This window comes from Anguilla anguilla, chromosome 5, assembly GCF_013347855.1.
Source record: "Anguilla anguilla isolate fAngAng1 chromosome 5, fAngAng1.pri, whole genome shotgun sequence".
NCBI classification, from domain to species: Eukaryota; Metazoa; Chordata; class Actinopteri; order Anguilliformes; family Anguillidae; genus Anguilla; species Anguilla anguilla.
Window position 1 is genome coordinate 16,668,739 of NC_049205.1, and position 12,673 is coordinate 16,681,411.

The 12,673-nt window shown below is 40.9% G+C and overlaps 1 protein-coding gene across 5 annotated transcripts in view; it reads left to right on the forward strand.

Annotated features, from left to right (window-relative positions):
* Positions 1 to 12,673, forward strand: part of LOC118228019 (glutamate receptor 2) — a 36,369-nt gene that overhangs the window by 18,072 nt on the left and 5,624 nt on the right. For all 5 annotated transcript variants that reach the window (XM_035419193.1, XM_035419190.1, XM_035419192.1 and 2 more), the window contains exons 4-13: positions 2,967 to 3,163; positions 4,209 to 4,262; positions 4,451 to 4,609; positions 4,728 to 4,895; positions 5,923 to 6,027; positions 6,619 to 6,726; positions 7,106 to 7,312; positions 8,652 to 9,019; positions 11,080 to 11,278; positions 12,317 to 12,564. In XM_035419193.1, the coding sequence (XP_035275084.1) occupies positions 2,967 to 3,163; positions 4,209 to 4,262; positions 4,451 to 4,609; positions 4,728 to 4,895; positions 5,923 to 6,027; positions 6,619 to 6,726; positions 7,106 to 7,312; positions 8,652 to 9,019; positions 11,080 to 11,278; positions 12,317 to 12,564 (1,813 nt within the window). The remainder of the gene's footprint in view (positions 1 to 2,966; positions 3,164 to 4,208; positions 4,263 to 4,450; positions 4,610 to 4,727; positions 4,896 to 5,922; positions 6,028 to 6,618; positions 6,727 to 7,105; positions 7,313 to 8,651; positions 9,020 to 11,079; positions 11,279 to 12,316; positions 12,565 to 12,673) is intronic.

Here is a 12,673-nt window from a genome sequence, read left to right on the forward strand (position 1 = left end):
TAAAGCAGTTTCACATGTCTGTTTCTGTAGAGGTGCAGCCAGTTAGTCTCCACTCAAAATGTACAGCGTCTTAACTGACCCAGCAAAAGTCCACGTGCACAAACCTGGATTTGATGTAAATAGATAGAACCGAATCGAAGCAAATTAGATAAATGTATTGACATAATAACAGAAAAGCACTCGGGATTAGATCGGCGAACAGCCGGTAAAAATGGCGCACTGGTTCAGACCCAAGCAACAGGCACCCAGAAGCCCCAAGGCTTCTGCCGGTTTTATCCTCGCTAATCTTTTAACGATATTAAACGGGAGTCAATATTGAGACTGGAAGACAGGTCACCTGGTGCTCCAGGTGTAAGCGCGGCGCTGATCGAAAGGAAACTCAGAAGCCCGCGGCGCTCTGGGCCTCCAGGACCGGAGCTGTCAATCACCGCGCTTTGAATCCTGGAGAGCGATGATGTCGCCACCAGAGGGGGCCCCTTTTTGGAAGCCACCAGCTACATTCATTAATGTGTTCCTCAAATACAGCCTGCCCAAGAGGAGGCCAGTGGTGCACAGGAAAAATGAAAATAGCACCACTGGCAGTGTTTTCAAATTGGAACGGGGATAGCATAAGGAAATATAATCAAATATTTATGACTACTTCCTGACTACTAAAGGCCCAAGGGTATTATTATACATTTTATTTGTCTGGACCTGCTCCTCAGATGAAGCTTGAAAACTGGGTTTATATCTCAGGCAGGATACTGTTGGTGTATCCCTGAGCAAAGGTTGAAAGAATACACAGCATTTTGTTTTTGTACATCACACTATATATGTCACCATGCATTATTGGTTTATTACATTTTTCCCTACTTAAGATTATATCCATCTGTATGTGAATATTTTTATGGGCGCAAACATTTAGATGAGATCTTTTATAACTTCCCAGAACGTGTATATTTAGGGTGTCAAGCTCACAGGGGGTGCCAGTTCCCATACCTTTCTAATGATGATTATTATTTTCTTGAGTCTTTTTTAATGAGGAAGATTAGTATAGTTTTTGTGAGTGCATAATGTAATCTCAAGCAAAATGTTTAGCCATATAGAAAAATCCAACACTCCTGTGTATCATTGGTTTTCCTGAGTGAACACCATGTAGGTTCAGGTTTTCAATGGCAGTCCTTACAGAAAGCAATTGGTCTTCCAAATTTGTATGAATTGAGTATCAGCTTAATTCACACCCTCTTCCTGACTTCCTCAGTTTTTCCATATCCAAATCAAAATTCTCTGAAGACACGCAGATTATGAGACCAGAATGTTTTGCATTGTCTGTTCATAGTCTGCTTATGCTTACTGTGTGAACTGAACTTAATGTGTTCACGGTTGTGAATAACTGTTACGTAATGAGTATTGTGCCTTATCGGACCTGTGTTTTGTAGTTGTTACAATGATCTTCGGTATAAATTTATTTTTACACAAATAAGTTTAAATGGATGGACATTTTTACGGAAGTAATACAGGTTAAGTGCTTTGCTGAAGGGAACAATGGCAGTGCTCCACCTAGGAAGAAAACCAATACGCTGAGTTAAAATCCTGCCTCCCTAACCACTGCACTACTCTTACTGTACCTGTTTCCATGGTAAATCGTGTGACTTCGTGTGGAAGACTGTGCTATAAATGGCGAGCTGCTCTGTGCAGGTTTGCTGATGTGTCGATCAATAGGGTGGCCGATTCCGTATACTGTGCTCTCTGCGTCAGCCTGGTCCAGGCAGATGCAGAAGGATCATTAGGCCTGCACAGAATCTGTGCAGCATCTATACTGCTGCATTATCCTGCACACTTCAGCAAAGCTCTGATACTGTATGTCCTCCCGTCTGCCTGAAACCTCAGCTATTCATGGGACACTGATGATCTGTATCTACGGAATGAAGTCCTCTCGCTCAGCTCAAAGGAGAGTCACGATTTTATGGGAGAGGCCATAGCTTCGCCACACAAATGAACAGCTCCACTTTTGTTATTATTCTTTTGTGACATCATCATCGACAAGGCACGAGCACACGTAGAAAGAAGTGAAAGAAAAGACGAAGGAATGATAGAGAAAATTAAACCTCTACTTTGTATGAATGCTTTTGTCTTCATGCAGAAAAGCCATTCTCACCAGCCAAATGACTTTTTATTGGTTTATTCTCTCACCCCACAAAATTAATTTGATGTTTAGATTACTGTTATCGTTAAGGAAATATGTCAATCATAGACTAGCAGAGATCCTTAAAGTAACAGCTACTGCTCAGCTAATTTAACCCCAACAACACTGGTAAAAGTCCATGTAATCCCCTGAAGAACACAGTATAGTCACCAGTCAGTATTTATCCTAGTGAAGAAGATTCATTACTCATTAAACTATCCAGCATGCATTGGTCGCTGCATAGTAATGTTTCATTTTCTGAAAAAATGTCCTAATGCTGTGTAAGCTAGTTTGTAATTCAGTGCTATTGTAAAGTCCTTAATTCATAGAGCCATCCAGTATGGTGTGGCAGTGAGTACGATTATATTAGCTTACTGCCATGTATTTTGAGTGAGTTGCATTTTGACTAAGAGTGAATGCATGAACGTAAATGTAGTGTAAATGGCAAAAATGCTATTACAGTATTGTCAGATGAAATGTGACCATTTAACTTATTCTAATTCTGCATAGATTAAGGACATGTACTGTGTGTATATAGATTTGGATTTCAATATATATTTGATCAAAAAGTTTTCAGAATTAAATATTTGTTTTGGACCCGTAAATAACGTGCAAGTGCTATTCTTTCGGAATTGTAATCAGTGCTATCTTATCTTGTTTCTTTTATGGCTTTGGAAATGGACCATTCTTGGCCTACACAGTACATAAAACTACTTTTGACTGCACCTAGGAGTATTTACATACAGAATGGCATCTGACGTATAAAAAAAGCACAGAGCTAAGAGTTCTTTGTTTCCATCAGGTTTATCAACACTTCAGGTGGTGCTGGACACAGCTGCAGAGAAAAAATGGCAGGTGACCGCAATAAACGTTGGCAATCTTAAAGACGAGAAGAAGGACGAGGCTTACCGCTCGCTCTTCCAAGACCTGGAGAACAAAAAGGAGAGGAGGGTCATCTTGGACTGTGAACAGGACAAAGTGAAAGACATCATGGAGCAGGTGAGAAAGGGGCCTATTCTTTTTTTTTTTCTCTCTCCTGCATTAAAATTTGAAATAGACTGAAAAACTCAAAATCTGACCTCAGCAGGACGTTTCTGAAACAGCTGCTCAGCTCAGAAGTGCTCGGTGTTTCATGAACACCGGAGATACAGTGATATTTTTTGGCGGCAATTGTTGCGAATGAAAAATGCTTCGTGCTGTATATATGGCCCTTTAATAGTGTGGGCTGTGGAGGAGGCCTCAGGGTGCCTTTTGGGACTTATTCATCCTACTAATTTTACATACCATTGATGAATTCCTGTAACACTCACTTCAAAAAGCAAACAGTAGGAAAGCCGAGTGCTCTTGTGCATAATCTACCAAATTCAGGTTGCTGTATGCTTGCCGTGCGCCGCAAATATAATTCATGTTATAAATAACCCCAATCCCCTCCGCTCCGCTCACGCAGTGCGTCCTGTGTTCAAGAACGGCCGTGCTGGCAGGCTTCCCTTTGTTGCTCTCCTGCCTGCTTTATTCTGGCTCTCAGCGCATAAGCCATTTCATAGCCTCTATCCCATACAGAAATGGGATATTCTGGATTATAGCAAAATAAAAAATCCTATCAAAATCAGAAAATACATATACAGCGCTTCACAGTACCTGGGTAAATGCAAAAATTGTTACCTCTTTCAGATAGTACAATATTGTTGTTGTTTTTTTCAAAAGCAGATTTCTGTGAAATATATGTGTATATATACTGTATATTATATTGTCCAATAGAAATGCAATATTGTCCATGTTTATTATATTGCAATGTATTCTTTTTCCATTAGTGATAGCAAAACTCTCTGGAGTGCTATTGTGCTCATGCCAAAAAAACTGTGATATAGTAGTAGAATGTTTGCTTTGTTTTAGCATTACTATAATGATTACTGTCTACAAATGAAAAATCAAAGGAGCTCAATATGGAGCACCACTGTTAACTGTCTTTATTGGACATAGTACTGGAGAAAAATGATTATTGATTCAAACTGTAATGGAGACTTCCCCCTCTTTTTGTTTATAGGTTATCACGATTGGTAGGCACGTCAAAGGATATCACTACATTATTGCAAATTTGGTATGTGTTGATTCTTTTTACTTTTTTACTACTATTGTATTTATTAGAATGTTTGTTGACTTGTTGATACACTGATAAATTATTTGGCCATTTTGTTTTCATGTAAATATATTGTTTATATATAATAATAGTAAAAGAGTATTTTTTAAATCTTTAGGTCACTTTTTGATCTCTCTCTCATTTCTCAGGGCTTTGTAGACGGAGATTTATCGAAAATCCAGTACGGTGGCGCAAATGTCTCGGGATTTCAGATCGTTGATTTTGACGACCCTTTGGTGGCCAAGTTCGATCAGAGATGGGAGGCTTTGGAGGAGAAGGAGTACCCAGGAGCTGACAGTAAAATCAGGGTGAGCCAACCAAGGGCAAAGGTTTGACCAGAACGACTTGCGCTTGTTGAAACTGTAAGAATGCTGTATAGGTTTTCCCACGGTGCTGTGACAGTTCTGTGGTTCTTCTTCTGTGTAGTACACCTCCGCGCTCACCTACGACGCAGTGCAGGTGATGACGGAGGCGTTTCGCCACCTGTACAAACAGAGGATTGACATCATCAGGAGAGGCAACAACGGGGACTGCCTGGCCAATCCCGCAGTGCCCTGGTCACAAGGGGTGGAAATAGAGCGGGCACTGAAACAGGTGATGCCTGAGAGCAGACACTTTTTTGTGACTTTGTGCTCAGGCACAGACCTCTGTGGTCTAGGTTACTGACAGGCAGCAGCTTGCCAATCAGAGCTCAGTAACCTTCCATTACATTACCCAAGCAAGGCATTCAAAAGCCATTCTAATGTGACGGCTACTTTATCATCAGAGAGCAGAGCTTGATATGCCTCTTTTCATAAGATTGTACTTACTTCAGTTATCTCAGAATATGAAATTCAGTACTGCTTTCTTTTGGCTTATAAAAAATACAATGACAATACTGATTTTGATATTATCTGATTGGGTGATAAACTATGAACTATGTAACTCTTGGACCTCTGACAATCAAGATCTGTAAGTATGGAAGGGATGCATTATGTGAGGATAGGAGAATGGGTACATATGACATTAGGTTTGGTGGATCATGTGTTATCAGTAACTCACAGATCTGAACCAATTGTATTGTTTCGCTATGGAAAGAAGTCAATTCAATTGGCTCACACAACTCTGCAATTAACAGCATATTGTAGTCATGCTCCAGTACCTATTTAGATATTGAAGTTCCTCTGTCCCAGGATTTTGTCCACTGGTTTAAGTGTGGAGTCATTACAATGAGCCAGAAACCGTTGGATTTGCAGTGATGCACCTGCCACACAGACAGATACTGAATCCCGACCGTACCAGTGGAGGGCAGCTCCACAGGGTGTAATTAGGCATAGCTGAAGGGAGAGAAGGGAGCGTTCTGGTCCACAGGGCTGTCCCCAGTCCCATGGCACCAGAAGGAATTTGATGGTGCCTGCAGTGTGGCTGCATCAGCTCTGCATGAAACGGGCACCTCCAGCAGGTCTGGAGAGGGCGAGGCAGCGGCCGACTGCACTCTCCCAAATTTAAAGAGGACATTACAGTGAAAGAGGACAGAAGACAGGTTTACCAATTTGGCTGGGAATTCCAAATAGGGAGGGAAACGATTCTGGGAAAATCTCGTTTTCAAAAAGAGAGCCGTCACCGTTTCTGTCGTCTTTAGGTGCGTGTGGAAGGCCTGACTGGGAACATCCAGTTCGACCAGTATGGCAGACGAATCAACTACACGGTCAATATCATGGAACTAAAAAACAGTGGTCCTGTAAAGGTAGGCTGACTCTTTCCTCGTGGCCTTTTATGCACGTGCATACACACAAGGAGGACACAAACTGAGGGGAGACTGTGGTGCAATCTGCAGCATGGCTCACTTTCAAATGTACAAGTAGGGCAGACGGTCTGCCCTCCTTTTATAAGAAAGAATGACACAGAATTATGATGGATGCATATTTTATATTCACTGTTCTTTGGGAAACCGCTTTCATTTATTATTGACACGCGACTAACCGGCAGATAACTTTTATCTCAAAGTTGACAATTCGTCCTTGAAATTGTTTGCAAAGCAGCAATTGTGCGGCTATACCCAAAGAAAGACCCATTCAGCTGAGTGTAAAGCAATTCAACCGCAAAGCAGCTCGTTTTATGTTCCGTGGAATCGACAATTAATGCCCATTCAAGTGAAACCGCCTTTAGCCGCTAGCATGAAATTTGTTCAACTTTCTCTGTACAATGGCATCAGTAGTCGTCGCTGTGAACGCAGTATTTCAGAAAAGCATGAGCAGAGCTCTGTTCATGAATGCAGCCTGTCAGAACAATGTGTTTTTCCAGTTGTTGCCATATGATGGCTTGCTTTTTTTTCCAGATTGGATACTGGAATGAGGTTGACAAAATGGCCGTGACAAAATCGGATATCTTTCCAAATGAATCGCTGGGAATGGAAAATAAGACAGTCATAGTAACCACAATTTTGGTAATTACTAGTTTCTTATCTCAATTATAATAATTTTGATTAATTGTTTCATTTTAATTTTTATAAACATACGTAGAAAGGAAAGACGGGAGCCTGCACTCTTAATGAATAGATATAGATTATGAATGTCTACGCAACAAAATCATTTTCATTTTTATTCCTATTTGGACAAAGAGACAGACATGTTTCGGCCTAAGCCGTCCTCAGTGTCTTGACATACGTCTTGACAAACATACGTAGCCAATGTAATTGGTACATTCATAGTTAAAAAGCATAGTAAAGTATAAAACTTATTTCCTGTGGTCCTCAGCTTATTATTTGCATTTTTAGCCATGCATTGTTCTAAACAACAGTTTTATTCTCCTTGTGCCAATTTCAGGAAGCTCCATACGTGATGCTCAAGAAGAACTCAGACCTGTTTGTGGACAATGACAGGTATGAGGGCTACTGTGTGGATTTGGCTGCAGAGATAGCCAAGCACTGCGGGTTCAAATACCAGCTGAAGATAGTTGGAGATGGAAAGTATGGAGCCAGAGATGCTGAGACAAAGATCTGGAATGGGATGGTTGGAGAGTTAGTATATGGGGTAAGGAACCAGTTCAACCAAATCTGCTTAAAATTGAATTGCAAACATCCATAGATGGAACTTTTTTTAAAGTGGTGGCGTTTTGGTGGCAGTTTTGCTTGTTCAGATGTATGCATGTAACTTGCATGAACACATGAAATGAGTAGTACAACCTTTCATTAAGCATAGAGACTGAAAAATTGTGAATGATGTACAATATATCTTACATTCTATAGCATGCATTTCAAATTTTCAGCAATGGGCAGGCAATTAACAGGGCTATAGGTTTTAAGAGTTTCTCTCATGTGACATCCTGGCACTGAATAAGTCCTCATTTACCAACTATGTGGACTGTGTATATAATATACCTATGTGAAACAGCACATTCGATGATGAGAACAGATGCAGATTTTCTTGTCCGTGCATGACCGTGTGCACAGGCATTCCCTTGTGGTTGAATGACTGCACTGCAGGACAGAAAGATGACCAAGATAAGATAATGCAAAGGATGGAAACAGTCCAGTGCCTGAAAAGTTCAGTTCTTGTTATTTTGAAGTAATGTCTTAGACAAAATGTCTCACATAGCAAATATCACATCCAGCGATGCTGGTCGGGTACATACTCTCTAAGGAGACTTTCACATGCCATTATAAGGCCCAAGCTCAAATGTCAAGGAACACAAATTGTTTAGCCTCCAAAAATTGGTCTTTTAAGGTTAATGTGTTTGTTTTTTCAGAGATTCAATCAATATTCTTTCCAAATCTTCAGATCAATATGTCTAAAGAAAGTGCCCAAATGTAAAATAAATTATATAATGAAGAATCTGAACTTTTACTAAGTCCTTTATCGTCTGGAGTCAAACTCTGGCCACACCAGGAATGGTTCGAAGTCCTGTTGCTTGAAAAATTTGCCAAAGTGGAGCCCACAGATCCAGTCCTTAGTTTACTATGCATTATGAAAGTGCTATGTGATATTTATGCTGTTCTTATATACAGTATGTATGACAGTACTCTTAAGCCCTGGTCCAGGAGAACCATGGTGTCTGTTGGTTTTTGTGGTTACTCAGCTTAACTGATTCATTAAAGCATTTAATTACATAGTTAACTCACTCTAGCTGTTTTTATTGTGTATAGGAGAACCACTGAGTCTGCTGTTTTTTGTGGTTACTCAGCTTAACTGATTCATTAAAAGACTTGATTAAACGGTTAACTTACTTCATCTGGCTTCTTGGGCTCTCCAAACCCAGGAATGCACAACCCAGATGTATGACATCATGGGCAATGTGAAGCATTTTCAGTAATGTAGCCTACTGTTTACTGAAAAGCATGCTGTTTTGCTCTTTTGTTCTCCTCTCCAACAGAAAGCTGACATAGCAGTGGCTCCATTAACCATCACCCTGGTACGTGAGGAAGTGATCGACTTCTCCAAGCCGTTCATGAGTCTGGGCATCTCCATCATGATCAAAAAGCCCCAGAAATCGAAACCGGGGGTCTTCTCCTTCCTGGATCCCCTGGCGTACGAGATCTGGATGTGTATCGTGTTCGCGTACATCGGGGTCAGCGTGGTGCTCTTCCTGGTCAGCCGTTTCAGCCCTTACGAGTGGCACACCGAGGAGTACGAGGACGGACAGATACAGACCACCGAGTCGACTAACGAGTTTGGGATATTTAATAGTCTGTGGTTTTCTCTTGGTGCCTTTATGCAGCAAGGATGCGATATTTCGCCAAGGTTGGTCCGTCTGTGCTTGCACGCTTTGGCTTTGCGCATTTGCGGCCCCAGTCTGATGCCATGGTGCATGTATGTTTGCCTCCTGGACAAAAAAGCCCCTTTCCTTTCCCTCACAAAAAAGAAACCTCTTTGCTCCCCAAGAGCGTGTGTTTTGTGCCAAAGCTCTCCCTCTTAAAGCAAAGAGCCGACACAGGACAAGAAATATGCGATTGCGGTCGCGTTTGGACATCGATCGCGTATTCCTTCTGCAAACATATACACGCCATGCCGAGGCCGTAGAATGCACAAGGTTACTCACATTTCCCGTCCTCTTGGAGGGGTACCGTGTTTTTGCTGCATATTCCCATTTTACGGTCCACGGCCCATGGGTCTATATAAGTGCTATTATTGCTGAACATAGTGCAGTAACAGCTTCGCAAGTACCCTCTCTTACCTCATACTTGACATCTTTCCAAATGTGTATACCTTCTGCTTCAGTCAGTGCTCTGTTGGGAATAGCCACGCCTGCTGCTGAAAAGTAAGCAAAGACCCTTACGTTCCTTGTGTTGCTGTTTTTGGGTATTTGTTTCCTCTGGTGTAGGTTGCATAATAGTTTCTGTGAAGCCTGGAATAGATCTCTGAACCAATTTTACCGTTAGAATAGTTTATAAAATATATAATAAATATATAATTTTTTTGCATGTGCTACATACAATTGAAACTATTTTAGCTTGCAAGTGTGCGTTTGTTTCTAGCAAGTCAAAAATTTATATCACAATCACATTCAGGAGTAGTGTTTCACAGTCCATGCCAATGAAAAAAGACAGCCAGCCACTGATGGAGAACCATTCAGCATGATGTTTCAACTCAAGATCTAGTGAGAGAAACAGGCACTATGGTGGCAAGATTGGAAAATACTAGAAAACAATGGACCAATCACAAAATAAACAGCACAATAAATGGAAAGAAACAGCCAGAAAGCTGTATATGGTCAAAATAAATGGCATATAGGTGCGATTTCTCTTAAAATGAGAGGTCTATTTAATAATGTAAGTTACTTGTGCCACTCCGAAAAATTACTTAAATTGAAACTAATTTATTTTAACTTAAAAGTAATTCAAAAAAACCTCAGGGTTCTGAACACCCCCCATTCCAAAAGTTTTCCTATAACAGATTTTCTATTACTGTGATTTAACCTAACACCAGCCCCTGAAAAAAAAAAAAAAAACATGAATTGATCAAAGTGTTTGGGTTAGATCAAATTATATTTTCAGGATTTACCAGCAGAAACAGCTTCATATTTATGTTTTGCTAATTTTGTGTGTGAACATTGACAGTTCTCGTATAAACAGTAGTTATTGTTGCGAATAATTCATTTCTATTTCTACCTGCAGTACATATGTTACCCCCCAAACAGTAGACACTTCTCCCAGTCTAAGGAAGAGGGGGAGGAACAGGCATAGAAATGTCAACATACCAGCGATATCAGTCTGGAATCTTTCCCCAATTTACCATCACAGCCATTGTGTTGTAACGTTTGTTACCACATAATCACGTACAGATGAATTAATCTATGTACTGTGTGCCGATGTGCCACAGTTATATGTCTGGGTAACACCATCCACTTCCATCCAGTCAACAGGTTCTTGACATTATTGATGTCCAGGTCCTTCACATATTACCACTTTGCATATAACTACAAAGCATAGTTACATTAACTTGTTTGTCCATACCATAAATTTAATCTTTGTCTTATTGAATGGGCATATCAAGGCTTTCATCTTTGCCACCCATCCCAAAACACTTAAAGTCCTTGCATTACGTCTGTCCTCTGTTCTATGTGAATATGGACATTTATACGTGGAAGGTAAGAGATACAGAAAAGTGTTTTAGCGATGAGACAAGATTGATTGCCCAGTTTGCAAGTAAATCTAAACTTCAAAGCAAATGCGTCATATACAGGTCTTGCCACTCTACAATGATAGTTCCCCTTTGTAGCCTGTATGAAAACAGATGTACTTATAAATGCTTGTAACCTTTGGTGCTCATTTTCCATGAATTTCTTTCACGCCTGTCAATAGATCTCTCTCCGGCCGCATTGTCGGTGGGGTGTGGTGGTTCTTTACGCTGATCATAATATCGTCCTACACGGCTAACCTCGCTGCCTTCCTGACTGTCGAGAGGATGGTGTCACCTATTGAAAGCGCAGAGGACTTGGCTAAACAAACAGAGATTGCCTATGGCACTCTGGACTCCGGATCAACTAAAGAATTTTTCAGGGTAAGTGACATGATTTTAAATAAATACAGAAAGGGAATATTTATATTGAAATATGAACACACATCTGACTGGCTATACATATAGAAGAGAGTGAGCAGCTACTACTCGACAGTGATTTTAAAACAAACTGAAGAGTCATAATTTAATTTAGATGACAAAAATGCTTAGCTATGCTGCAAGTTAATTTAATTACTATAATTGCATGGTGAAATAAGGGTCAAAGTGTTTGCCAGGGGGGCATACAAAATATCCCTACACCACACAGAGAACTAAAGAAAAATATATGCCAGTGAGAATGGGCATCATACAGTAGGAAATTATGTTAACTGTAAAAGTGCAGGCAGAGATCATAAACTTTTATAATTGAAAGATGCTGTTTTCACGGAATCATTCTCAGCTGAAATGAATTCCACAGTAATCAATGTCTCTACTCCTTGCTCCTTGTAGCATTCATTACGGTATTCCACTGTACTCCATTCAATATGATATGAATGCATTTACAGTCATGAAATCAATATAACTGATGGAGCTGGCTGAATACAGCAGCACATGGCTTTATGCAATGAATACGCGAAAGGCTATTGGCCATATAGCAGTTTCAGAGTTCTGCTGTTGGCTTCATCGGGATTGACAGTGTGGGCTGTATTTTGGCGACGTAGACACAAATATAAAATATACTATCGCTTGCCTTACTGTAGATCACAGTGGTGCACACTAATGTGATATCATGCTGACAGAAACTCGCTGATTTACTTACATGGACAGCTGCATTATTTTGCAAGAAAGAGCTTATGTGCTGTATGTGTTATGTGCTGATCCTTAAAACGTGTAATCTAATCTCATGGAAAAGAACAGCGGTTTCTTTATTGCCGTAACGCCATTGATTAAGCTCTACTGCTGCATGTGGCTGCTCCTTCATAAAATGTCTTTTTGTCGCTGTATCAGGTGACAGATTCATTGCACTGGCATCCCAGCGTTACGAGGGCAGAGGGTGACCAGATCTCGTTCTCTTTTTTCTCCCCCCCCCCCCCCGTTTAGCGTTCTAAAATCGCTCTGTTCGACAAAATGTGGCAGTACATGAAGAGCGCGGAGCCCTCCGTGTTCGTGAAAAAAACGGCGGAGGGCGTCCTGCGGGTGCGCAAGTCCAAGGGGAAGTACGCCTACCTGCTGGAGTCCACCATGAACGAGTACATCGAGCAGAGGAAGCCCTGCGACACCATGAAGGTCGGAGGGAACCTGGACTCCAAGGGCTACGGCATCGCCACCCCGAAAGGATCCTCATTAAGGTGGGTGGAATAGTATAACAATATGTCCAATGTTGTTATAGTATCCCACCTACCCTGATGTATCTTTGCTAATGTGTAATGGTTTGTATAAGGAGATGAGGTAACTCGA